This window comes from Perca flavescens, chromosome 15, assembly GCF_004354835.1.
Source record: "Perca flavescens isolate YP-PL-M2 chromosome 15, PFLA_1.0, whole genome shotgun sequence".
Taxonomy (NCBI): Eukaryota; Metazoa; Chordata; class Actinopteri; order Perciformes; family Percidae; genus Perca; species Perca flavescens.
In genome coordinates this window covers 27,470,199-27,497,524 of record NC_041345.1, presented here as the reverse complement: position 1 = coordinate 27,497,524, position 27,326 = coordinate 27,470,199, and the positions used below count along the sequence as shown (strand labels likewise).

General features: G+C 42.8%; 1 protein-coding gene across 1 annotated transcript; it reads right to left on the bottom strand.

The window, feature by feature from the left end:
- Positions 1-22: 22 nt before the first annotated feature.
- On the bottom strand, positions 23-26,971 carry col1a1a (collagen, type I, alpha 1a). The gene is made up of 49 exons (XM_028600172.1): positions 26,713-26,971; positions 23,909-24,100; positions 23,257-23,279; positions 22,653-22,688; positions 20,758-20,850; positions 18,321-18,389; positions 18,191-18,235; positions 16,575-16,628; positions 16,428-16,481; positions 16,284-16,337; positions 16,122-16,175; positions 15,978-16,031; positions 14,895-14,939; positions 14,720-14,773; positions 14,565-14,609; positions 14,234-14,287; positions 13,173-13,271; positions 13,028-13,072; positions 12,752-12,850; positions 12,531-12,584; positions 12,297-12,404; positions 11,095-11,148; positions 10,851-10,949; positions 10,702-10,755; positions 10,506-10,604; positions 10,322-10,375; positions 10,156-10,209; positions 9,593-9,700; positions 9,457-9,501; positions 8,444-8,542; positions 8,231-8,338; positions 7,941-8,102; positions 7,767-7,820; positions 7,552-7,659; positions 7,385-7,438; positions 7,090-7,143; positions 6,834-6,995; positions 6,577-6,684; positions 6,070-6,177; positions 5,922-5,975; positions 5,302-5,409; positions 5,057-5,110; positions 4,842-4,949; positions 4,694-4,747; positions 4,090-4,197; positions 3,458-3,737; positions 3,147-3,337; positions 2,514-2,756; positions 23-1,751 (listed from the first exon to the last, which is right to left on the bottom strand). Exons 1-49 carry the CDS (start codon positions 26,792-26,794, stop codon positions 1,605-1,607), a joined length of 4,344 nt encoding a protein of 1,447 aa, XP_028455973.1. The 5' UTR covers positions 26,795-26,971; the 3' UTR covers positions 23-1,604.
- Between the last annotated feature and the right edge of the window lie 355 nt (positions 26,972-27,326).

The window sequence follows — 27,326 nt, the reverse complement described above, 5'->3', positions numbered from 1 at the left end:
TGAGTCAGGCAGGATTCAAATGTTAGACCACTTAACATGCCTTTATTTCAGCATTCAAAATAATTAAAAACATCTCAATTTATTATACATATACAAAATAGGTACAGATCCTTGTGGTATTTTCCCCCATGGGTGTGTCTGTCTGCCTGCCTTCTCTCACAAACTTCTCTTTGCTGACGGCTCTCTTTCTGTGCATTATTTTAAAAAAGAAATCTGTTTGATTCCAATTCCTTTGAGAAAAATTCACCCTTTCGCACAACAAACATAAGAAACAAACTACAACGGATGGGTGGATGGATGAAGGGGTGGAGGAGAATTTGAAAGGGCAGAAAAGTGGTTCAAAGGTTCAAAACATAGAACCAAAAAAAATAAAAAGAGGAAGAGGGAAGAAGAGAGTCGGATCTACTCTTCACTTGAACTCAGAGCTAGAGTTTCAGATGCGAGCGCTGCCGTGGCTGCGAAGCCCGTCTCATTCTGGACATCAAGAAAAAAAAAAAAAAACGTGGTTTTATTTTAGCACCAAGAGGGCCCTGCCATACTGGACAGACAAGATAACCTCAAAGAAAGAATAGCACCGTACGTTTTTTGGCTGTTTTCTGCTTCTGCAAAAGTTTTTAAAGAGTTAACCTTGACTACCCCTTTCCGGCCGCCAAAAGTTCTACAGGCATCACTTCACAAACACTGGGCCCTTTTTTTTTCTTCTTCTTATTTATTTACAGCTGGTATTCCTTGCTTTTCTGAGGTAGCCATAGGATTTGTTTTTTTCTTCCTTTCAAAAAAAGAGGTTTAAACCCATATTTCTCTGCTGGTGGTTTTAATGTGACTTTTCTTTCAAAAAAATATGAAGGAAAAAAAAACTGCAACAAACAAGAAAGCAACCACAACAACGAAACAAATCACAAACGGTTACAAAATCAGCCGATGAGGAGGAGGAGGGAGTTGTCAGTGTTGTCTGGGGCCGGTGGACAGGGAACAACAGAGACAAACATGGCTGTCAGTTTCACCGTTTATTCATCAACACCTGAAACGTTGTACAAAGCAATTGGGTTCTGTCTGTTCTGTTGGGACTGTCCTTTTCATTCCTCTCACCACAGTGGTGTATAAAAAAAATACAAAAGTCACATGTGTGTTTCGGCTGGTTTCTGTAAACTCCAGAGAGGCCTGGTTTGGCTGGATGAAGAGGGGAAGTCAATTTTTCTTTTTTTTTTACACTTTACAGAAGCATATATTATTTTCTTGTTGCCAGTGAAACAAAAAATGTCTTCTTTACAGGATCCTTGGTGTTGGTGATGGTAAAAAAACAAAACAAAAACAAAACAAAAAAAAAAACCAAGAGTCAGAAAAAAAAAAAAAAAAAAAAAAGTAGTGGTCCCAAATACGACGATGCATCGCCGCCATCTTGTTGGAGTGCAGGTTTTTTTTTTGGACCATCGGAAAAATGGCCGAATGGAAATTCGTAGAATCAGGAGCGAGGGGTCAGATGTTTCAGAAATATGGCAATAGAGAAATGTTTTGGTGGGGTTTCTTTTAGAGAGAGATGACTGCTAGAAAAAATAAAACACACACACACGCACAACAACAATTTCAAGTCCAGATTTCTCTTTTTACAAGAAGCAGACGGGTCCAATTTCAAGGCCAAACTCTTGGTCTGGAGCACCAACGTCCATAGGAGCGATGTCAATGATGGGCAGGCGAGATGTTTTCGATGTCTTGTAGTCGATGACTGTCTTGCCCCATGTGCCGGTGTGTGACTGCAGGGACAGAAGAAGAAAAAAAGGGGGGGCTGTTAGGGTCAACATTCAAAATGGCAACTGTGTAGAGTGGTTCACTCTGGACCAAAGTTTTTCTTTTTGAAAGAACTTTTGTTCAAAGCGCACAAACCGCAAGACTAGCTACAGTAGCTAGCAAGCATATTGCTCTGATGAACTGCTATCTAACTCAAAACCACTGTGTATTGGTATACACAGGCTTAGTATAAACTCCCTAATGGTTTAGGGAGTTTATAAGGAAAATTCCGCCGGATGTCCCTCACCAGTTCCACTTTCTTTGTGGGACTGCAACCGGAAACTCAGAGCTAGCGAGCTAACGTTACACGCTGAAAATGGCAAGTTTTGAAGAAATTTGAATGGTGCAACAAGGCAGGCCTGCTTGGTTCTTTCAGGGGAATGATTGTAAAGATTTAAAAAGAATATCTTTTAGGGCATTTCCTCTCTAACTGGGACGTTTTGGGAGCGATTGGTGGGATTGCTGTGGACGAAGTACCCACGGCGATAAACTGGTGAGAGCTAATGAGGTTTAACCGTGCATCCAGCTAATTTAAATAGCTCACGTTACTGTATTGTGTGAACAATTAACTTCATTTAATATTGTATGTGGCGTTGTGGAGCTACGTCTGGCAACGTAGGCTGAACTGAACTGAACTGTACAAACTCTGCAGCTTTAGCATTCGAAGCTTGTTCGGCTGTCAGTGGGGATCTGGATGAGAGTATATCAACCCAAGTTTGAAAGCTCACCGTGCATCCGTCTTCCAGGACGCTGTAAGTGAAGCGGCTGTTGCCCTCGGCTCTGATCTCGATCTCGTTGGAGCCCTGGAGGAGCAGGGCCTTCTTGAGGTTGCCGGCGGTGGCGTCCATGTAGGCAACGCTGTTCTTGCAGTGGTAGGTGATGTTCTGGGTTGCCTCAGTGGACATGAGACGCAGGAAGGTCAGCTGGATGTTGACATCCTCTGGGGCAGAGCCCTCGTTGCCATACTCGAACTGTGTGGGAAAGAGAGGGGGGGATTACTGACTGAACTGTCGAGGCCAGAGGAGGGATAAGAAGTGGATAGGAAATATGCACTTGAGGAATGGTTTAGGAAACAAGTGAGGAATGGGAAGCCAGGGTTGCTTAGGCGCAGCACCCATGCAGTTTTGGCCACCACCTAAGCCATGTGAATAGAATTGAATGACTTTTCTCACATCAAATGAGAAAAAAATATTTAGAAGAATACCAATATTCTTCACTGCTTATGTTCGTTTTAGTTTACTGTAACAAAACTGGAGGGAAGGAGGAACTGAGACGGAAGGTGACCAAAGAGAAGGCAGGTAGGGATGAATTTCGAGCGAGGAGTGAGGAAGAGCTCCGTTTGACCGGTTTAACATATTTACCTGGAAGCCATCGGTCATAGCCTCTCCGAACCAGACGTGCTTCTTCTCCTTGATGTTCTTGCTCATGTACCAGTTCTTCTGGGCGACCACGCGCTGACTTGGGGGTACGCAGGTCTCTCCGGTCTCCATGTTGCAGTAGACCTTGATGGCGTCCTGAGTGCAGCCCTGGTCGGGGTCGATCCAGTACTCGCCTGGAGAACAAAGAGTTCAGGCTTTTTAGTTGTAACAATGCATTTTTACAGTGTGGTATTGTACTTTTACTTAACTAAAGGATCTGAATATTTCTTCCACCACTGTTGTAAAAAACTCACCGCTCTTCCAGTCGGGGTGGCACATCTTGAGGTCCCGGCAGGTTCTGGCGGGGTTCTTGCGGGTTCCGTCGGGGCTGCGGATCTGCTCGATCTGCTGGCTCAGGCTCTTCAGGGTGCCATCAACCTCCAGGTCGCGGTCGCGGAGAACGTTAGCGTCGTCAGCGCGGTATGAGCGGAAGGGATCGGGGGCCTTCTCCTGAGGCTGGGAAATGAAGCCGAGGTCGAATCCGCCGCCGGGGGCACCAGGTGCACCGGGAGGTCCAGGAGGTCCGGGAGGACCCTGAGAGACAAGAGGGGAAAGGAAGAGGAGAAGATGTTGGTTAATTCATTGCCGGTAGAGGTTTTGTGGTGTTCCTAGAAAATCCCAACCTCTATGTTCCATAAAATCCCAACCTCTATGTTTAAAAGTGCAATGGAAGTTGTATTTTATCAAAAAAAAAATATTTAAAAACATATCCCACATCAAACTAACTAAATGAATAGAAATAAATCTCTTCAAATAAATGAACTAAGAACATGTAGTGACGTCTGAATTAAAACAAGTGATATCAAAAATAGATTACGCCCCAGGCAGTTCAAACCGATTCACAATCACTTCGTCACACCCCTAAAATAGACGGAGCTAGACTTACAGCAGGTCCCATCTCTCCGGAACGTCCACGAGGTCCAGAAGGTCCAGTGGGACCAGGCAGGCCAGTCATACCGTCCTTACCAGGAGATCCAGCAGATCCAGCAGGGCCCTACAAACATAAAGAGAATCTGAATGTAAAAGTTCCTCCAAACACTTGTGTAAAACAGTTTAAATAGATAGCTAAAACTAATGACTAAACAGTTCAAATAGTTAGCTAAAAGTACTGACTAAACAGTTTAGATAGTCAGCTAAAACTACTGACTAAACAGTAGCTAAAACTAGGCTACTGACTAACCAGACTAAACAGTACACATAGTTAAATAAAACTACTGACAAAACAGTTCAGATAGTTAGCTAAAACTACTGACTAGACAGTTCAAATAGTAAGCTAAAACTACTGACTAAACAGTTCAAATAGTTAGCTAAAACTACTGATTAAACTGTTCAAATAGTAAGCTAAAACTACTGACTAAACAGTTCACATAGTTAGGTAAAACTACTGACTAAACTGTTCAAATTGTTAGCTAAAACTACTGACTAAACTGTCAAATAGCTAGCTAAAACTACTGACTAAAGCACTTAAAGATTGTGTGGTGTTAACTCACTCTAGGTCCAGCTGGTCCAGCAGTACCAGCAGGTCCCATCTCTCCGTTAGATCCCTATGGGTTCAGAACAGAAACAGTGTCACAGTCAGACATAAAGTGTGTACATTGTGTGTGTTGTCGATGTGTAGGTGTGAGTGAAGTGACATACAGATGGTCCAGGAGGTCCCTGCATGCCAGTGAATCCTCTGTGTCCCTTCATGCCTCTCTCTCCAGCCTCTCCGGTCTCTCCCTTGTCTCCACGAAGCCCAACAGCTCCCTGTTAGGGGGAAGAAGGGGATGAAAAGTGTGGCTTTGTAGCCTACTGTTTGCGGTTCCATCTATTTTGTTTGTATTTGTCTGTTAATAGTTAATTTTGTTACTTACAGCAGGGCCACGAGGTCCAGCAGGGCCAGCAGGGCCAGCGGGGCCAGCAGCTCCCTGAAACATTCAGAAATCAGTTTGGTGTAGAGGCAGGTTGCAGTGAAACACAATGTACGCTTGTGCCTATAGTCAATTTAGTATACGTAAATGGTTAGTTTTTCTTAGCATGTACTGAAATATTAACTGAACACTGGCAGTATTTTCACAAAAAGACAACGGCTAAACTGAAAAATGGCTTTGTCACTCACAGAGTCTCCACGGTCACCGGTCTTTCCAGCGGGTCCAACAGGTCCGGGGGCACCAGAGGGTCCAGGGGCACCAGGGGCTCCAGAAGGACCGCTCTCTCCACGGTCTCCCTAAAACGCAAACACCAAATTATTTAATCTCATGTCTTTTATTACCATGGTCCTATGTTCAGGGAATTTAAAGGGCTGCTGTGGTGAAAAAGACTCAAATATCGGCGATCCAGGATTTCACAGGTCTTTGGCCTTTGATTGTTGTTCAACGAAACTTCAGATAGCCTAAGATTTGTTGAAACTGGCCACTACCGAGGCTATACAAAACATCTCAACAGAATTTTCAAAGACATGGCTCTGATTTTTGTTGTATCTAGCAGAAGCCAGTATAGTTAGCATGTTGTTTGCTAAAAAGGCCTTGTAGGCTGCTTTAGCTATTGCTTGGCTCGGGTCAACTTGGCTGACTCTTATCAAGCTTAATTTATGTAGTAGAAGCTGGAGCTAAAGGCACAGTTTACTGTGTCACTGTGCCATTTGGAAACAAATCTGTCTCAGCAAACTATTTCACTTTGACTGAGAATGAGTTTAATCTCTGGTGCTGGCGACTTAGTGATAGTGCCATTTGAACTCACCTTGGGTCCAGCAGCTCCATCGCGACCGGCTGATCCCTCGTTACCGGGGCTTCCCTAAAACACAAATCAGGTTAACAGATTAGGAAACACCTACACCAGTATACTAAGGTCAGACAGATAATGTACAGACACAATTGTTTCTTCATACCTCACGTCCTGGCTCACCAGGGGCTCCAGCCAGTCCAGAGGGTCCCATGGGTCCGGGAGGTCCGCGCTCACCACCGGGGCCAGAAGGTCCAGGCTTTCCAACTTCTCCCTGTGGGTGACACAGCAACCATCAGTCCAGTCTTGAAAACTTTGGTTACTTTTCTAACTGATTAAAAGTCTATCTGGGCTTGCTCAGTGTTGCAGGATGAAAGGAAGCAAGACAGAAAGTTACTAATTAAAGTTATTTTATACTACTTTAAAAGCACATCTCTTACTTAATATACGTTTGTTAATTGAGGATTCATTTGTAGAAACTTTGCTTCTTGCTTGCTGGTGGTTTTGTAATGTTTCAGTCAGGTGAGTTTTAATGGACTGACCCAAAGATGAATGGAATTTCCCAATAATTCTCAGTGGTCTGGTTTTCATTGTCATGTTTTGATTCTAAACATCAGTTTTGCTGATTAAAGACGTTTGGGTACTCTTGTCTTGAGTAACAATAGAATCTTACAGAAGGTCCAGGATTGCCAGGGAAACCTCTCTCTCCTCTCTGTCCGGGCAGACCAACAATACCACGCTGTCCAGAAATACCCTGAGGTCCAGGCAGACCAGAACTTCCCTGCAGGGGGCAATAGAGAGAAACAAAGAGAAAGTGGTTAGACATCAATGTGTAGGGCAGGAGAAACTGATAGCAACAAATCAATTGGTTCAGTGACAGACTGAGATGGAAGGGGCTAAAGTTTGTTTTGAACGTTAAGAATAACTTACGGGAGCACCCTCAGCACCAGGGTTACCCTTCTCTCCAGCAGGTCCTGGGGGTCCAGCAGCACCAAGCTCACCAGGGCGACCAGCAGGTCCAGTGTCACCACGGTTTCCTTTGGGTCCCTCCTTGCCAGATGGTCCAGCGGGTCCGGGGGGTCCAGCGTTGCCCTTAGGGGGGAACACAACATTGCTGAAAACCATCCTTGACATTGAGCCCTGCCATAGAAACAATACGTGCTAATAACATTAGAGAAAGACTTACAGAGGGGCCGGGAGGTCCAACTCGGCCAGCAGCACCAGGGAAGCCAGTAGCACCCTAGGGACAGACAGAGGTCCATTAAGTCAGTGATTCCCAACCAGGGGAACTTGTACCAACCTAAAAATTGACAGTTCAGTTGTATGACTTTTTTTTTTTAAGTTAACTGCTTAGTATGGCCATGAGTGCCAACACCTCTGACCTCTACACTACTGCTTATGATGCTCCTGATCTAGGACCTGAAGAAAATCAGCATAAATGTAAATGAAGAGGACAAAGTAAAATAAGAGTGGTGACTTACAGGTGGTCCAGCAGCTCCGCGGGCTCCCTTAGGGCCGGTGTTTCCAACGGGACCCTGAAAGGACACAACATATTGTTAGGCAACATGGGTAAACCAGTACCAGGCTATTTAGCATAAACTTCCATTAGATTTTCTATAATGACATGTGAATGTATAGGTTTACAAACCTGAGGTCCAGGGGCACCAGTGGGTCCAGCAGGGCCGGGGGCACCAGCATCTCCCTTAGCACCATTATCTCCACTCTCTCCCTTAGCACCAGGCTGTCCATCAGCACCCTGTGGTTGAGTGAGGGGGGATGGAGAGAAAGACTCGGTAAATTCTGTGTTGAAGCTCAAGCTAAAGAAAAACGGTCAGTGAGAGGAGCCATGAAGAAGTGACTTACAGGAGGTCCGGCGAATCCAGCAGGTCCAGGTGGTCCAGACTCTCCGCGCTCACCCTGCGGAAGAGGAGGAGGAAGAAGAGTCAGTCACGGATTTATAAGATTCAAGCAGCTACAGAACTTTGATCTGAAGCTCCATCTTCTGCTCTTGAGAAGGACACTCAGACAGGTACTCACAGGGGCTCCGCGAGACCCGGCAGGTCCGACAGGTCCGGGGGCACCAGCCTCTCCCTTGTCTCCGGTGGCTCCAGCAGGTCCGGGAAGTCCAATTGGTCCAGTCAAACCACGGGCGCCATCCTTACCAGGAGCTCCATCAGCACCCTTGGCTCCTTGGTCACCCTGGATTTGATAAAGGAAGAGGAGTGATGTATATGTACTAAAAAGCTACGGTGGCTGGTAATGTGTGAGTCATGTCACTATATACTGGGGATATTGGGAGTAATAGGAATATTGTAGTGGCCACTCACTCTGTCTCCCCTCAGTCCTGGAAGGCCAGCAGCACCACGCTCACCAGGCATTCCCTGCAGTCCAGGAGGACCCTGGGCTCCAGGATTACCGGGGGCTCCAGCATCTCCCTGAGGAAGGGGGAAAAGAACAAGAACGAGCAAGAGTGTTACACGACAAATCAATGAGAACTTTACAGGCAATCAATTTTCCCTTTCCCATCTCCCGGGGTTTACCTTAGCACCTTCGTTTCCAGCAGCTCCAGGGGATCCACGGGCACCAGCGGGTCCAATAGCACCAGGTGCACCACGCTCACCGGGGAATCCTCTGTCACCCTGAGGGAAAAGGGTGGCAGAGAGTTAGGCAAATTTAAGTGGAAGAACAAGAGTGGTCAAATAAATCATGAGGATCTATCTGACTGTGGATTGCTCATCTGTAAGGTGGATAACATTATTTCAGAGGAAGGTACATTGTTAATATTTCCTAGAGGCTTTTCAAAACGGGCAAAACCATTCTGCTAAGCAGGTCCTTTCCTCAGATTGCCCTCAATTGTAATGTGAGCTTAGCATTAGTCATGCTGTCTGCATAGCTCACCAACACCCGCTTAGCATTAGCCTGTGATTAGCTAGCTTTAGCCTGTTAGCATTGACATCAATTTAATCAATGTATAGACCCAATCACAAGGTTTGTTCACTATAACTTTGGTTAGAAAACCCCTGAAAACTCCTGTCTCGAGCAAACGGGTACGTGGAACAACTGGATATACTCTCATCTTATTTATCTAAAATACATGTTTGATGCTTTGATATGTTAACCATTTGACTAATGTTAGCTTGAAGACCTAATATACCTGTTGGGACACAGACTAAAGAAAACCACACCACCCAAACCGAGGTCAGACGGTGAGATGTTGTTGTAAGTAACGTTAGATTTGGAAATTTTGAAATGCTAGCAAAGCAACGCAGTACAGAAAATAAGCACACCGCAAATGTCAGATAGGTTGAGTCTCCATGTTTAACTATAACTTCATACGATTCCGGTTTCACATTCGGTCTATAGCAACAACACATAGCTTATTGAACTCTTTGTGGTATGTAGATGTAGATGTATATGTACTTGTTATAAACTAATAGACAACTCTCCAATGATCCTCTGTCAATAGATGGTGCAGGGAGCAGACTGCTGAGTAATTGTGAATATGAATCCTCATATTCGCAATTACTCAGCATGATGATGATAAGTGACTCACTCTAGCTCCAGCAGGTCCAGTGGCTCCAGCCTCACCGGGCACACCCTAGATAGACAAGAGAGGAAATTCATGCGTTCATTTACTAGACAGTATCAATTCGATTAGGTGTCTAAATCAATCATATCTCAGTCAGTACCTGCTCTCCGGGCTTGCCACTCTCACCAGTAGCACCCTGGGGTCCTGGTTGTCCCTGGAATCCAGGAGCTCCGGAAGGTCCCATCTCTCCTCTCTCACCAGCAGGTCCCTAAGGGTGAGCAAGTGAAGGACTGTCAGTGCTAACAGAAAATTACCAGAAGTAAAGCATTATGTGGGTATGGCTTGTTGTCAGTTGCTGCATGTGGAGTTTTAAATGAATTTTGTAGTGAGCAGGGTGTTACTTAGGGCTGGGGGTCGCCAATGATTATCCGAATCAATTCAAATCAATTCAGTTTCAATACCAATTTTGCTTGGATATAAGAGATTTTCAGATAACTTGTGCTGGACATTGTACAAGCAAGAAACAGCCCTCAATTATATGTTTTAATGCTTACTTCAAGAATTGACCCCCAAGAACTTTGTGGTGGGTTTATCCATGGGAAAAAAATATATATTAAAGGTTGATTAACCTATATAAGATCACTCAAACAAAGATCGATTTTAATGGGAGAATCAATTAGTTAAATCCATCCACGTGTGCCAGCACGTGTGCCATTGACTTACAGCAGGTCCAGCGGGGCCTTGAGCACCAACGTCACCGTCCTTTCCGGGGGCACCCTGGGTAGAAAGATGGCAGGTTTTCAGACACACAGGGTCTAGCGTTCAGTCATTACAAGGAAAACCGTAGAGTGCAGTGTATTCAAAGCACAGCAGAGTGTAGACAACTTACAGTAGGGCCAGTGGGTCCCATCACTCCTCTCTCGCCAGTCTTTCCAGCGTCACCCTACACACAGGAGTAGAAAAGCAAGATTACCAGAGATGGGGAGACCCTTTTCTTAGTAGCCTACTTCTCAGTAGTCTACAGTAAACACACGATCAATGATACTGTGTAGTAGTTCAGACTCTTTACTCACAGCAGCTCCCTTGGGTCCAGGGAATCCCATGACTCCAGGCTGGCCTCTAGCTCCAACGGCACCAGGGGGTCCGGGGCGGCCATCTTGTCCAGAAGCTCCCTGGTATGGAGGATTAATTAATTAATTTAAATAAACACAAAATGTCTGTGTTTTGATAAGATTAAGATCAAATTTATTTTTCTGATCATGAACTTACAGCAGGTCCCATCTTGCCATCAGGTCCAGGGCTACCAGGGCTACCAGTCATACCCTACAGGCAGAGGTCAGAGTTCAGAAAAGGGCCTTTGCAGTCAATTAATGTTGTTGCTGACAATTATGTGAAGGTCAGATGGTAGGGATTCTTACCTTAGCTCCGGGCAAACCAGCCTCACCAGTGCGACCAGGCTCACCGGTAGAACCTTTAGGTCCAACAAGACCGGGGGCACCGCGCTCGCCAGTGGCACCCTAGAATGCAGGAGAGGTAGAAAGGCAAAGATTAGTTCTGTAAAAACTGATCTGAAGTTTTTTAATGCTTGTAAGTGAAATGGAAAAGGAGGTGTCAAATGTGTGTGTGTGTGTGTGTGTGTGTGTGTGTGTGTGTTTTACTCACTTTGGGTCCAGCAGCACCATCAGAACCAGGGAAACCACGACCACCAGGGGCACCCTATAGAGAGAATCAAGCACAACTTTCTTAGCTCTATGATCAGAAGTCAACACTGTAACATCTAGACAGGGATAGCCTATTAGCATGATGCTAACATACCCTTCCCTTTGCCATGAAGTATATCCAGGGGTGTAGTGCTATTTGTTGAAGTACAAGAGTCTTGGTTTCTTTTGAAGGTTATAACCAGACTTGGGTATGGAGATGTGTTAACATTCTCTGTTTTATTTGCTTTATTTTTAATTTGTTTGAAATCTGCGGAAAAACTGCTATGTACATATTCCATTTTTTTAATGTTTGGACTCTTTTGGTCTATTCATCGTGCACAATATGTCAGATATTGTATTATCAGCAATAATGCTTCCAAATATTTGGAAATGATAATCTGTTACTGCTTTTACAGTTCTGCTTTCTGGCCTGCAGGGGGCACTACAGAGTTTGTTTACATGGTCCTGATGAGCCAGAAAGCTGCTTGCATCGTCTGTGGCCTACACTGGGAATGATTGGGTAGGACATATTTTGACCTTTTTTCCTCATTATTGTTCTGATTCGTAGTCAGGATGAATGTAGAATCATTTTTGCACTGACCAGCAAAACGTTTTTGTAGAATCATATCTGTTACTGTCAAGTCTGCCGTTGCACAAAAGCAAGAATCATTTCAAATGCACTCAGCTAAAAGTAGCATTGCTGCCTTTTACTGTACATTTCGTTTCATTTAGCTGACGCTTTTATCCAAAGCGAATTACAATTAGTGCATTCAACCGTGATGGTACAAACTCAGAACAGCAACAATCACATAGAAGAAGCACATTAGCTTCAAATAAGCCTAACTACAAAAAGCCATATGTAGGTGCAATCATCTCCTTAGCCAAGGTGCAGTCAGAAGAGATGTGCTTTTAGCCTGCGGTGGCTAACGTGTAGCTTTTCAGGCTGTCCTGATGTCATTGGGGAGCTTGTTCCACCATTTAGGTGCCAGGACAGCTAACAGTCGGGATTTTGTTAAAATGTTAATTTACGCAGAGATAAAAACAAATGAAATTCTATACAGATAGAAGGTAAGAATACACACATCAGAGGGCCCTCTATCACTTCCCCTCCCTATTACACCTAATTCTATGTATGAGATAGTAAAACTTAGGTGAGATGCATACCCGCTCTCCTGGTCCTCCACGGGCTCCTGCAGCACCGGGCTCTCCTCTGGCTCCTCTCTTGCCCTCCTCACCGGAAGGTCCAGGGGGTCCTTGAACTCCTGCAACACCCTGGAGAACACAAACAAAACACACATACACACACACCGATGGAATAAGAGATGGAATGAACATTCATACATGTGTGTGTATACAGAAAGAGATGCTCCATGCTGACTGTGGTGAACTTCAACTTACAGCCTCTCCCTTGGCACCGGCCTCTCCCTTGGATCCTGGGGCACCAACGTCACCCTAAGGCAATCAAGCATGGGTTATTGTCAATTCAGTAGTTTTACTTTTTTACTTCACTATGTTTCAAGTATATATATATTTTTTTAAATCATGTCCATTACATGGGACAGACCTCAGAAAATACTAGTTTTTTGGCGTCGGTGTGTTCTGATAAAAGCTTTACTCACATTGTTACCCTTGGCTCCGGGGGCACCGGCAGCACCCTGAGGTCCAGAGGGTCCACGGGGTCCGGGGAAACCGGGAGCTCCAGCAACTCCAGCAGCACCCTGCAGGGGGCAGCACACATCAGCAACACGCTCAACATCATGCTGCTCTGCCAGGAATCAGTCTCTGAGGCTGAGCCTGAGGCATGTGCTGCTTTGGCAGTGCCTCACAGAACTTTTTGAGCCAGATCCTCAACCCTGACATGCTTATGAAGTATATGTGTTGAGAGAGATACTCACAGGATTTCCCTTTGGTCCGGCGGCTCCATCAGTTCCAGGGTTTCCCTGAGAGGAAGAAAGAGATTTTTCAAACCAGAGGGCCAGAATATTTCAGAGGAATAACGAAGATGCCATTACATCATCATTGGTTATATCCTGTACTTACAGAAGGTCCAGCAGGGCCAGCAGGTCCGGGGTTACCGGGCTCACCGCGGGATCCAGCGGGTCCCTCAGATCCACGAGCACCCTGAGGTCCAGCTTCACCCTTTGGGGAATGCGGAAAATGAAGAACAGTTAGATAATCCTGTCCAAAACAACAGCGACAGTCGCTGTGAGCCATCATGGACGAAGACTTTAGAGAGATGAAAAAAATACCAGTATGACAGAAAAAAAGGCAAAATCTGTGGAAAGGAATGTGACGTGGGAGAGCAGAGGATTGTATTTTGGGGTTAGACTGCGTTCAAGTTTAAAAAAAACGATTAGTCATTGGGGTTTTAAAGAGTATTTTGTGAGCTTTCAAAATGCCACTCCATAATGCTCCTTAAACCAATCTCTTTTGGTTTTTGTGACCAAGATTGTATTGGGTTTTTCATTTCTCATTCAGTTTTAGGGAAGTAAAAGCATCAACAAGACATAGTCCAAAAGGCATAGACATTGGTCTCCTTTTCTCAACAAAAGTTTTAACAAATCAACGTAAATGAAGATGGAGTACAAAACGACGGATAAACCAAGCATCCCAAAGTGCTCCTGGAACCAATCTCTGCAGAATAAACTAAAACTGTGTCCAATTCCACACTACAGAATATACTAATCTTAAAAAAAGCTTTTGCAGTTGATTTACAAGAAATGTAACCTGACAAACGCAAAGTAAATATTTAATTTTGGAAGATTCAATACTAATATTTGTGGGCTACAGCCGCGTCCAGCACACTTAAAAATAATCAAATTTAATATCCACGATGTAGGTAATTTTGTCACTTTTCACACCCTACTACAAATGAAAACTTGCTCTGACTTAGTGCATAGTATGGAATAGGCAATATATAGGCATATGGAAATGAAATTAAATCAAAATAAAAGGTCACATATATTAAGAGAAATGCATCAAAGGAAAATTGGAGAATGGGATAAAATGTGTTATTTTGGATGCTGAAAGCTGCAGATTTGAAAAGAAATGGAGGCTGTTGAAGAGAATTTGCGTGGATCTTAATGGGCGTATAGTCATACCTTGGATCCAGGGCCACCGGGGAATCCAGGAGGTCCAGCGGGGCCAGTGGGACCCTGGGAGGAAACAAGAAGACAAAGATGTTCAGTAATCACATCCAATATAATCACAGCCAATACAGAAAAGATCATTTTCTTTTGCTTTGCTTTGATAGCAGAAAAAATTGTGTTTCGGTGAGTCCTATCCTTCCCAGAGAATTCCCCTGGGGTTTTTAAACAACTATAGGTTACGGGAAGTTGTACATTAAAAAAAAATGCTTCTGAAAGGGAGACAAACTGACGAGTCGCTGAGTGTTCTCAGAACGAGTTAAGCTCGAGAAAATGGAAGACTTACGGGAGGTCCAGCAGCGCCGGCAGCACCATCATTACCACGAGCACCCTGCGGAACACAGACAAACATGATTGTTCATTCTGTTCACTGACAGGCGGATTAATTGATTGCAATATTTGTTTGTGTGTGTGTGTGTGTGTGTGTGTGTGTGGACTCACAGCAGCTCCAGAAGCCCCAGTGCGGCCTCTCTCACCGGGCAAACCACGAGGTCCCTGAGACAGAGGAAGCAAAGAGTCAGTCAGCTATACTCTTTTAAACTGAGCATCAATCTGAAGGGAGGGAGAATCCAAGATGGCTGCTACACGGCAGAGATAGGGTGACTGTTTTACTCACCATAGCTCCAGGGGTTCCGTTCTCACCGGGGGCTCCAGACTCTCCCTGAACAAACACAAACACACAGGCAGGTGAGTTTCTGTTACCGAAAACTGTAGCTTTCTTCAATATTAAATGTTACTAGCCAATGTGCTGCTATTTCTGCTAATGCTACGTGTAACCCTACTGTGACCACGACTAATAGTAACACCGGGCTTACTTAAAAGGCCAGTCTGTCAATTTTACACAGAAAATCTTACACATAAAATTCAGTTTACTAGTCAAAAGCAGACCCAAAAGGAACCTGTGGATTTTTTATTCTTTTTTATTTTTTACAGTTTTTAGCAGTGATCTAGAATGAAAATCTGCTAAATTTAGCAGCCTTTTTCTTTAGCAGTTTTACTGCTTGGAGTGGGGAGGTGTTAACATGCAGAGCTTTATGTTTTTTTATTTTATTAATTTGTTAAAAATGTGCGAAAAATGTGTGGGAAAAAGCTGCAAAAAGTCTGCTCAACAGTCTGCGTAATTCTTCATTCGCAGATTCCGTGTGGCCCTGGTCATAAGGAGTACTAGTCATCTTTGCTTGGGCTTGAAGAGTACATATCTATCTACATAGCTTTGCTTCTTTTTTGGGAAATAAAAAAGTCGAAAGTCGAATTTGAAAACATTTTAGCATGCTGTGTTTGACAATAACAGACGAAATCGCCTCGCCAATGTTCAAATCACTGTCAAATCCCCGGAAAGACGTCAAAGGCTGACCAATAGCATTGATTTATGAACAAAAATGAAAATGACTAAATATGCAGATACAAGGTGTCTGCCCAACAACGGCGATATTTATAACAGAAATCCTGTGTTACAAACTGGGCATTTGGGAGTTTGCAAGACATGGGCATTAACCAGGCAGGGTAGGTGTAAAGGAAAGATGTGACTGGCTCTATTATGGGAAATGTAAGAGCCAGGTTTAACCTTTTTCTGGGACTAAAAATCAGGATATCTCAGCTTCTGCAGCTTCTATTTTTATCATTCTTTGTTCAAAATGGACATTGTTCTACACCGAGACCGATCAGCGGAGGAGCGAAGACACCAAAGAGAGGCAGTCACCTTGGGACCAGCGGGGCCAGAGTCTCCCTTTGCGCCATCCAGACCGCTGAATCCCTACAGAGAGAGAGAGACACATAGAGTTATAGGAGATGATATAGTGTTGATTTGTTGTTGCCGAACAGGGAGGTGTAAGCAGTGACTTACTCTGTGTCCCTTGATGCCAGGCAGACCAGGGGTTCCTGGGAAACCACGAGCTCCCTGAGGGAAAGAGAAGAGATAGGAGACACAATTTATTATCAAAGCTCTATTTTATTAAATTTCTTTTTACATTACATCACTAAGAATTACACTGCCATGGCGACTTACCTGTGGGCCTGAGGGTCCGCGCTCACCGCCGCGACCAGGTTTGCCAGACTCACCCTGAGAGAAAGAGAGGGAACTGATGAATAAACTCATTCTTTACTCTAGTGAGATATAAATGGAGAGTATGAGCAGATCCTGTCCACTTACATCCTCTCCGTTCTTTCCAGGGGGTCCGGCGGGGCCACGGGGACCCATGGCGCCCTGTAGAGAAACACATGCTCAAGGTGAGAATGATGACACACTACCACGGTGCATTGTGAGCTGTGTATCTGCTTCCATGCTCCCAATACTTACAGCAGCTCCAGCCTCTCCAGGCTCACCAGGGGGGCCTGTGAATCCCTGAGGTCCCTGTAGGTGGAGAGACACGTAAACACCATCACTACTACAGTCCCACCACCAATACTGAACACAAACAATGCCAACACTCTCATTTAGGTGTAAATCCACCCTGTTGTCAAGTTATTGTATTAACATGGACATGTGCAGGTTGTGGGTGATTGGGGTGTCTTTCTTTCATGGCTGCTGTCGGCTCACTCGAGTGGGTACGATCTTTTTTAAATACAATTTTCAGTGGTGATCCAAAATGATATCTGCAGAATTTAGCAGCCTGTTTTTGTGCTTGGGGTAGAGATGTGTTAACATTTATAATTTTATTTTAACTTTCTTAATATTTGTTTAAATTCTGCTGAAAATCTGCTGAAAATCTGTAAATACGTCAGTGTTCAAATTAGTGTCAAATTAAAAATTATGTTGTTTGCTATATATGCTCTTGAAAAGGCAAACCCATCTACATCATGCTTTTCATTTTCTTCGGTAAGAAAGTCAGTAGCAATCTTTAACAAAATTGCATGCTTATTTTTTTTAAAACGGTTCATTTAATTGAATTATTCTTCATTGTAATGTCATATGCAGATGATGCAATGATGATTGCTGGATAATATGTATGTTGTATGTTATGTGCAATTGTCTAATGTCAAGTCTCTATTTGGCCCTCAGTGGCGGGGGCCCTAGGGCCTGTCTTAACAGCGTGCACTGGGGCCCATCGCAACTACCTTACACCACTAATCCAGCCATAGGAATATCTTGCAATTTCTTGGTTTCTGAACCTCAGAAGTTCAAAGCTAACCCACTACTTTAAAGGTTTTCAGGTGCAATGTATGTTATGTGCAATTGTCTAATGTCAAGTCTCTATTTGGCCCTCAGTGGCGGGGGCCCTAGGGCCTGTCTTAACAGCGTGCACTGGGGCCCATCACAACTACCTTACACCAATAATCCAGCCATAGGAATATCTTGCAATTTCTTGGTTTCTGAACCTCAGAAGTTCAAAGCTAACCCACTACTTTAAAGGTTTTCATAGTGCTTTTTAGTGAAAAGCATAGAGGATAACGCAAGCAAGGTGCTGTCAAAATAGTGTTTCACCTACCTAGCCTCCTGTCAGTTTGAGTGTGTGTGAGCTGCAGGTGGAGCTAAAGTGTGTTCAGACAGAAAGTGAAGCAATTGTTCTCCTCACTTCCTTCACGCAAATCTGACCACTGTGTATATATTTACTCCCACATGGCCATTGTACCAACTGTACAGACGTTAGCTGTGAGCTGGTTGTGTTTTGTGTTCAGGTCGGCCTCTGACTGAACTCAGAATCCACGTCTACTAGTGTCTTTCCATTCACTTTGTATTCAACCAAATTGGCTTTGCGTTCTGTCTGAACACATAAGAGTTGGATTTGTGCAGCATTTCTAAATTCCTTTTTAACAAAAACGTTGTTACGGGCACCAAGGAGAGGGTAGTGATGTCATGGTGATGTCATGATGATGCTTGAGGTACACGGGCTGCCCCTGCCCTCTTTTCCCATATAATCCCAGCCTCAGATTTGAAATATTTAGAGTTGAGGAAGAAGGAAGCGGTGTACTTACGCTAGAACCAGGAGCTCCAGGGGGTCCACGGGGTCCCATTGGGCCCTGCCAATCAAACAGAGGCACGGTCAGATACTGCATGAACATGATTGACAGCAGATAAATGACAGTGTGTGTGTATGTGTCCTACCATTGGTCCAGGCACAGCCATGGCAGGAGATTTATCCTCGTAGCCACCAGACATTTGAGGGGAGAAGTTCTGAAAAAAAGTAAACAGAGATATAAATATTCCAATCCATCTCTTATGTGACATATCGTCTGAAAATGTCAATTAGGTTTAAACTTTGCATGAAAATGAACGAAAGGCATTTTCTTTATCTGCCATTTAAATGTATAACAATGCATTTGTACACATGTTCATAACAAGCTCGGGCCCTATTTCTTCTCCTCTGTAGGTGTATGCATGAAAAGAGTTTTAAAGGGGTTTATATATTTCAAAGAAAAAAATCTATCCAACAAAATATGATAATAGATTTTGGGGCATCCCGGCCAAAATATCCTCAATTATATCTTAATGAAATCCTGAAAAACAAGATTAATGAAGAAGCAACCTCAAGCAAAACATGTCCAATATCATAGTGTAGTTTGGTCTGCTCCAGCTGGTTTCTGACAACTGTATGTTGTGGTAAGTGTCCAGCTTGCTCCAACTTTGCTCTATCATATCCCATAATTTGTGTGTAGACAAACAGTTTGGTTCAATTGACTTCTCTATCAGCCAGGATCCATTCCACAACTGTCGGACCTCATTAATTGTTGCAGAAGCTACTTTGTAATGACACATTGCAAAAATGGAGAAGAGGTGTATCCAGTGTCAATGAATAATAACAGTAAAACACATGAAAGCCAAAGCTCAAGACTAAAATGCATTACTTTTGGTCATGAACATGAAGTCATTAGGAAAAAAAACACAAAGACTGTGTTGTATGTAACAGAGTGACATCTGCCTGCCGTCTGTGTCAAATGCCAAATTCTTTCCTGCAGATTTTGCAAAACGCTTTGTTTGGATCTCATAAGGCAGCAATGATTCATTGGTTTTTATGTACCCAATCCTCCCACTACCTGCAACCTGCAGTAATGGTTTTTGCTTTTTGTTCACCATGTTTTAATTCAATGTCATATGCGTTGCCGCTATGTCAATTTGCGCCACAACTGTACACAACTGTACACGGCTAAAAGAAACTACATCTGCCAATATTCATGTAGACTACGAACATAGCAGTGCCCGTCTGTAAGAAACACCAAAATAATTCCGGGACAATTGCTCTAAATTCAGGACTGTCCCAAATTCTTTGGGACTTCTGCTCACTCTACGTGCTCACTCTACTGACTCACTATGTGAGTCAGTGTAAATTATACATTAGCATGCTAAATTAGACTGGGATGGTAAGTCATATAAGCTTAGACTGGTGAATTAGCATGTGAGTCAATGATACATTTTACATAAGAATGCAAAATGAAATGAAATCAAATCAATGGTAAACGGAATCATAGCATGCTAAATTAGATTGTGATGCTATTAGATGCTATAGGTATGTTAATGAATATATATATTCTACATTAGCATGTTAAATTAGATTGGGATGATATGTCATATTAGCTTAGCCCAGTGAATTAGCTTGTGCGTCAAATTATACATAAGAATGCAAAATTAGGAAAGAAATCAACGGTAAACTGAATCATAGCATGCTAAATTAGATTGGGATACTATAAGCTATATGTGGTTTGAAAAAAGCATGTTAGTGAATGATAGCTTCTACATTAGCATGCTAAATTAAACTGGGGTGATATGTTACCTTAGCCTAATGAATTAGCATGTGAGTCAATGATACATTTTACATAGCACTGCAAAATTAGCTTGGGAGTGTTAGCTCAGTATCCTAAACTACAATGAAAGTCAGTGGGAATGTTAGTTTAGTATACTAAATTAGGATGGAAGTCGATGGTTATCATCATCAATCATAGCATGTTAAATTAGATTGTGTAATAATAATAATAATAAACTCTGCACATGAACACATTGTAACTCTGTTCACCTTACAACAATCTCAACTATGGATCAGACAAACATCCAATACAAGTGTCCTCTTCCTGATCTACCCTAATGAACTTATGACCTTCTGACCCTAGACTGTAAGCCAAACTGCAAGCCGGAGCCATTCATTTTAAGCCAAAGCTGGATTCTGTGAGAGACCATCCTGTCAATGAAAGGCTTGACTTTTAACTGTGAATCTCGCCCTGCCCTCTCTGAAAGCTGTGTTCACACCCAGCATGCTTTTATTGGTTTATATATACTGGTCCATTTGGATAACACTTGCCAAATAAGACAAGAAGAACAAAACTAAATTGGAACTTATGCTTGTTTTTGGCTGTTTTTTTTTCTTCATGTGATGGTCTGACCACCACAGAAGAAGAAGGTGTAGTTACTGGCACTAGCAGGTTGATATGATGCCACACATCTGTCCAAAACATTAGCTACACATGTTTTCCAGCTCTGGATTGGCTTAGATTTGGACAATTTGGACCATAACAACTTAAATACATCAATACAAAAAAAAATTATAACTTACTCCACCGAGGCCGGGGGGTCCAGGGGGGCCGGGAGGTCCAGGCATTCCAGGTTGGCCGGGGATACCATCGTTACCAGGGGCACCAACAGGACCCTGCAGTTAGGGGGCAAGAGAGAGATAGAAGGGTTCAGGCTCCAGAGTCAGAATAAGAGGGTCCCCTGGATGCTAACCCATAGACAAAGAGAGGAAAACACAACATCCACTGTATGAGTTGTTCAATCGCCAATCACATGACTGCCTATATATAGTCTTTTTACATCATTCTTGAGCATAATCGTTCATTTCCTGTGTGTCCTGGCAGGTTAATTTGTTCCCTATTGTGATGAAAGCAGCGTTAAACCTGGAGGAGGTGCAGTTTACTCCCCTATGAGACAGCCCATGTGACCAACCAGGAATGGACTGGGCTGTGTTCATGTGACATCAGGATACAAGAAGTAGGTAAGAACCACCATTGACTCTTTACATTATCATCGCAAACTCAAAATAAATGGTCATCATAAATTCTACAAAACAAGTTCATTATAATAATCATGACTGAAATGTTAATTAAGTAATAATAGTAATTAGATAATAACTTTTATTCTGACAGGTCAGCTCACCTACAGCTGGGAAGAGCATTTATAATTTTTATTAATATATTAATATATTAATAAGAAATTATAAATGCTCTTCCCAGCTGTAGGTGAGCTGACCTGTCAGAATAAAAGTGCTTTCCAGGGTTTCAGATTAAACTTGTCAGCTGACCAAAGATGCCTCTGCAGCTGCCTCAATCAAATCCCATTATGACAAATACTTAATTAAATAATCAAATCAACATAAATCTTGATGTTGATTTGATTATTTAATTAAAAACATTTCCAGTAAAAAAATAATAAGGAATTCAATTTTAATTTGAAATCCCATCAATTCAGATATAAGTGGCATCACCACTGCATAAGCAATCCCAAACCTGGCTGAAGATTTTTTCCATATCTCATATAAAGCCAGCTTTCATGTTTTCAGAATAAAATACATTTTTGTTTACATCATATTTGAGTTAGTCTTAATATTACAATTGTTTAAAAAAAAAAAAACTTTCCTCCAACCAAGCAAATTTTCCACTTCCTCACACTTCCTCACTTTGCAACGGGAACCTCTGTATGTTTTTCACTGCTCTCAGTAAATGATGAACCAAGTTAAAAGTTAAAAAACATTTCTTGCCTTTAATTTACTTTGTTGCGTCATAATGATTTCTAGAAACAAGTGACATTGACATAATTCAGAGATGGAAGTAACAAGTACAAGTAGTGCATATTTAAGTAACTACATGTGCAATTTGCTGGGACTTTTACACCATTACCTATCTGATGGCTGTACTTACTTTGCAAGAGAAAAGTTTGAATGCAAAATCCATCATTAAATATGATGCTATTTGCCAGTAAGTTAGAAGTTAGACCCGATGCCATTGGTTTATTTGACTGCTCTTACTTTTCATACTTCACTCTGTTTTGCTTCTCTACTTTGATGCAAGTAGGAATTTGGATTTGCTGGCCAGTCCAGCAAATCCAAATTCCTAGCCCAGCTAAAAGATCCTGTTTCCACACGAATGGAACATTTACACACATCACGTTTTTGTCAGTAATGCTGCTTCAACTTCATCCGAAACACACAGGAATCTGCTCAGAGTGCCACACTTTGAACGCAACACACGGTGACCAGAAATATTATATTTATAGGTTTATAGGTTTTAGATTATATTAATTATGTTATGCTATTTATTGCTGCTGAGTCTGAGGAACACATTTTGTTCCTTCATGTTTTTAACTTGCTTGAATGACAATAAACCTGAAATCTGAATCTGAATATTAAAAAACAAATCAAAAGTGAAGGACAGGTGAAAGAGAGTGTGAACCTACCCTGTCTCCCTTGGGTCCACGCTCTCCCTTGGGTCCCTGTGAGTAAAGAAAAAGAAAAAACAATGTCTCAATGTATGATCAAACGGAGTGGTGTCATCTGTACACAATGACAATATGATTCACACGATTAATAATGTAACTGATCTGATGTGATGATCTGAAATGGTTTAATCACAGATAATGACCAGTCAACTAACTGCATCTGATTTAGACCAATAAATCCAATATCTACAGATTTAGCTAAAGAATTATAATTTTCTGCTTGAATACACTAATCATCAATCCGTCAACAATCAGTAACCAATATCACAACCAATAGTTGCAGCAAACTGATTGAGTCTTTCTGTTTCACTGAATTATATTGTTTGTACACTGTAAAAAGTGCTTAATTGTATCAACTTAAAATATTATATATTATTATTACAACTAATATCAAGTTTTCCTAACAACTGGCAACTTACAATTATAGTAGTCAGAACAACACAATATTTCTCTTGTTCACACAACATGAAATAAAATGTATTGCTGACAATTTTTTAGTGTGCGATAATGATAGATATATTTCAATTTAGAACAATAATTGACTGAAATAATCAATATTTACCTCAACCTGAGGCTCCTGGAAGCCTGTAGAGAGAGAGGAGTTTAGGTTGGATTATGGACGAAAACACACACACACACACACACACAAATACAAAAATATTTTCCAAATAACAGAGGTGAAAATATAGATTCACAATAAAATCCTCAAAAGGAGTCCTGGAATCTTAAGTTTAGGTTTGCTTTTTTACAGCAGGAGGGGGAAATGTGCATCTAGCGTTGGAGGAGAAGGGAGAAGGCATTTGTGGAGTTAATGGGGGCAGATAACGTGCTGAGTCATGTTGGAGCCAAATAGGAAAGAAGTCAGGGACGGTGTGAACGAGACTGGGAGTGTTTGAATGTTGGAATGGGATTTGGAAAAAAAAGAAAAAGACTATGAAAAAGCGGAAACAAAATACAAATGTGAATGCAGGTGACATTAACAATAAAGAATGTTGGAAGAGTACAGAAAGGAGGACAGAAAGATAGAAAAGAAAGGAAGAAAAGAAAGGAAGTAAGAAAGAAAAAAGAAAGAAAGGAATAATAAAGAAAGAAGGAAAGAAAGAAAGCAGTAAAGAAAGAAAAGAACAGGCAGAAAGAAAGAAATAGCCTAATGAAACAAAGAAAAAACAAAAAGAGAGAAAGAAATAGGAGCGCTGGAGGTGGAGGTGTGGTACCGTCGTCGGGGCAGATGGGGCAGCACTCGTCGTGGGGGATGACGGGGTTGGGGCAGTCGGTCGTGTCCTCGCAGATGACCTCATCGCACATCACCGTGCCGCTGTCGCACACACAGATCTGGCATGGCTCGGGCTTCCACACATCTCGGTCGGCAAACACCTGGCCATCCAGGGTGCAGCTGCCGCCTGTGCCTGGGGGGGGGAGACACACACAGGTTACATACCTTAAAAGCACATACACACACACACACACACACAGGTGATATACCTGAACACACACACACACACACACACACAGGTGATATACCTGAACACACACACACACACACACACACACACACACACACACACACACACAGGTGATATTCCTGAAACACACACACACACACACACACACACACACACACACAGATACAAGGGTCTACTCTAGATGTGAGCTAGAGTGAAAAACCTCAATATATACAGTATAATGTAATACCAGTAATAATAAAGAATAACTGTTCAGCTTTCATTTTAGTGTTCTTTTGTAGCACATTATTATTTCCTAAAATACCTATATCACCTAAAAATGAATTCAGAATATACTTCAACTAATAATAATAATAATGTTTAGTTATTATATATTTTATAACAGTTGTGATCTACTGTATAGAGGCCTATGTTTAGCTGAAGCACTTTTACCATTAAAGGAACATTTTGAAGTGCTTTAGAATGAGAAAATGCATCGAAAGAATTATGTTGAGGCAAATTATATGAACAGGAACAGAGGAAATGGTTACAGTCGGTATAGAAAGAAAAGAAACATCAAGTAGGAGAATGAGTGTTTAGAAAGGTCTGAATGGGAACTGGTGGCCTTCGAAAGAAGACAGGACGAGGTGACAGAGAGGTCACCGACGTCACATCACGTAAAGCACGGAAAGACCTTTTTTTTTGTGCACGGATGAACGCGTGGTGATTTCATTTCCCTTTAACAACTAATAAAAAACTGAAAGTTCCTCTGCTCTATGCCACATTTTCCGTCATTTTTGCTGTGGATCGCTCAGCAAAACTAAACCCCAAACCGAGGCTCCTTTTTAGGGGGTTGTGAACGTCCCAGCATGCCAAAGTGCTGAGCTCAGAGGGAAAAAGCATTGGCGCTACAGCGGACTGTCGTCTTGGCAGCAGCTGGTGGAAACACGGTCTGCATGTGTTTGTAATTAGGGGAAAGAAAAAAAAAGTGGAAAGAAAAAGCAGAAGCGGATGAGGAGGAATGGAAAAAAAAAAAAAAAAAAAAAAAAAAAAAAAAGGAGGCGGTGTGGTGGGGGGATGTGGCGGCCAGATGTGTCTGCAGCTGCAGAGCGAAGCCTCTGGGTGACGCTGTGGGACCGCTCAGTGTCAAACCACATCTGCTTCACATAGACAGACAGACAGACAGACAGGCAGACAGGCAGCTGAGTCCTTTCCAGATTACAGGAACATCTGGAAAAATGGAACTTCAGCTCCGTGGCTCTTGTTTCCAGAGCTGGTGCTGATTTTCTTTGTCTTCTTACAGCCAAACAAAAAAAATATTGTTGTGTCTAAAAACACCAACAGAGGCTTTCGCTTCCCTCACGGTCCCTAAAACTTTTGTCCTAAATGCCTCTGCAGTATTAAAAGCTGCAGAAAAAAATCCTCATATTTTAGAAAGTGGAAACGGTCAAAACCGTTCTGTATACTGACTGCATGTGTTTTGGGTGCAACAATTTTAACTTCTAAGGTGACTAGTAGAACTAAAGTTGTCTAAAGTACAGTATTTCTCTCGTGATGACGTAACGGAGTAGAAGTAGAAAGTGGGATGAAAAGAAAAGATTCAAGTAAAGTACACATCTGTCACAGAGCATAAAGTGCTCAGGCTGAAGAGGTCAAATGTTTGTGGCAGACAAGACTATGCCTGCTTGCCTCCGACTCTCTCTCTCTCTCTGTCTATCTCTCTCTCTCTCTCTCCTCTCTCTCTTACCTGGCCAACTCAACGCTTGGCTCCAGGCGCTGGATTACCCTGCCACATCAATCAGGCCTGTGGAGAGCTTTCCTTATCTGCCCTGTGCAAAGCTGGAAGCAGGGAAATCTTTGCGGATGAGGGCGTAAGAAGGCAATTCTTTCCCCTCCAATTTAACTTTTTCTTTTTAGATCGAGATCAACCTTTGGCAGGCGGAGTTGGGGGGTGGAGGGAGGGGGGGTGATGAAATGCATTTCAGGCTTCTCAAGTCAGAAAAAAATTCTATTTCTTCTAAGAAGAAATTCAGCTTTTTTCGTGTTCAAATTGGATTTAAACATGCATTTTTTTGTTGTTGCTATTCCCCGTTAGAAAACGTCGCCTGGAGGAAAGCCTGGAAAAACCTGCAGCAACTCGCTCAGCATGCATGGGCAGGGGGTTGGTGGTGGTAGAGAGACAGAGACAAACACAAGGAGAGAGAGAGAGAGAGAAAGAGAAAGAGAGAGAGAGAGAGAGAGCCAGGGACCTTCTTGAGATGCCCAATGCATTACGTACACCCTGTACTGTTTAAACTACAAGCTCATCTGTCTATCTATATATGTATCTATGTATCTATCTATATATGTATCCATCTATCCATCTATCTATCTATCCATCTATGGAAACAAAAGAAGCAGCACGCATCAAAGTTCTTATTTCTACTTTAAACTTTTTTCCTTTCTTTCTTCTCATCTCTGTCTAAGATCTCAGCAGCCGTCCACCCACGAAGAGAAAATCCACTTTCCAAAACCAGTAAAAAAGAAAAAAAAAAGGGGGTTGAGAAGCTCCGGTAAACAGTGATGATGAGACTTACGGTCGTCCTCGCCCTGCGCTCTGACCAAGAGCACCGCTGCGCCGAGCAGCAGCGCCAGCCGCAAATCCACAAAGCTGAACATGTTTAGATGCCTCTAGACATGTAGACTCTTTGAGGCGAGAGAGGAAAAACAAAAAGTCGGGGACGTTTTTTTTTTTCTCTTCCTGCTACACTCCAATCATACACTGGTGTTTCGGGGCAGGGTCTCTCCGCTCGTCTGTTCACAGTCCTCCTGACCCCAGCAGAAAACTCCCTACTGCTACACTCACTTTCCACCAGGGCTTTTATATGGGAGCCCAGAGAACTGGGAGGTGCTGCGTTGGGGGAACTGGGCCGACTGGGGGTGGTGGTGGGGGGGAACGCACCCTCTTTACCTCGCTGCTGCACGTTTAGGGAAGACAAGAATGGACCCCTCCTTCAAAGAAAGAAAAAAAAAAAACAGAAGAAAAGGGAGAAAAGAAGGAGGGGAAAAAATGCAGAAGGTCCCTCCTTCCATAATTCCACAGCAGAAGGGTTGGAGTTTGGATGGGAGGAGAGAAGGAATGGGGGGGGGGGGGGGCAGGAGGAAACCTGATCCTGAAGAGCATCGGAGGGTCGGAGGAGGAGAGCCACGG

Excerpts from the sequence above, each read along its gene's own strand:
- col1a1a (XM_028600172.1), bottom strand. The coding sequence starts at position 26,794 with ATGTTCAGCTTTGTGGATTTGCGGCTGGCGCTGCTGCTCGGCGCAGCG. Across the intron at positions 8,543-9,456 it reads CTGGACCTGCTGGAGCTAGA|GGTGACAGAGGATTCCCCGG; the intron begins GTGAGTCACTTA and ends CTTTTCCCTCAG. Across the intron at positions 6,178-6,576 it reads CTGGCAATCCTGGACCTTCT|GGAGAAGTTGGAAAGCCTGG; the intron begins GTAAGATTCTAT and ends TGTCACCCACAG.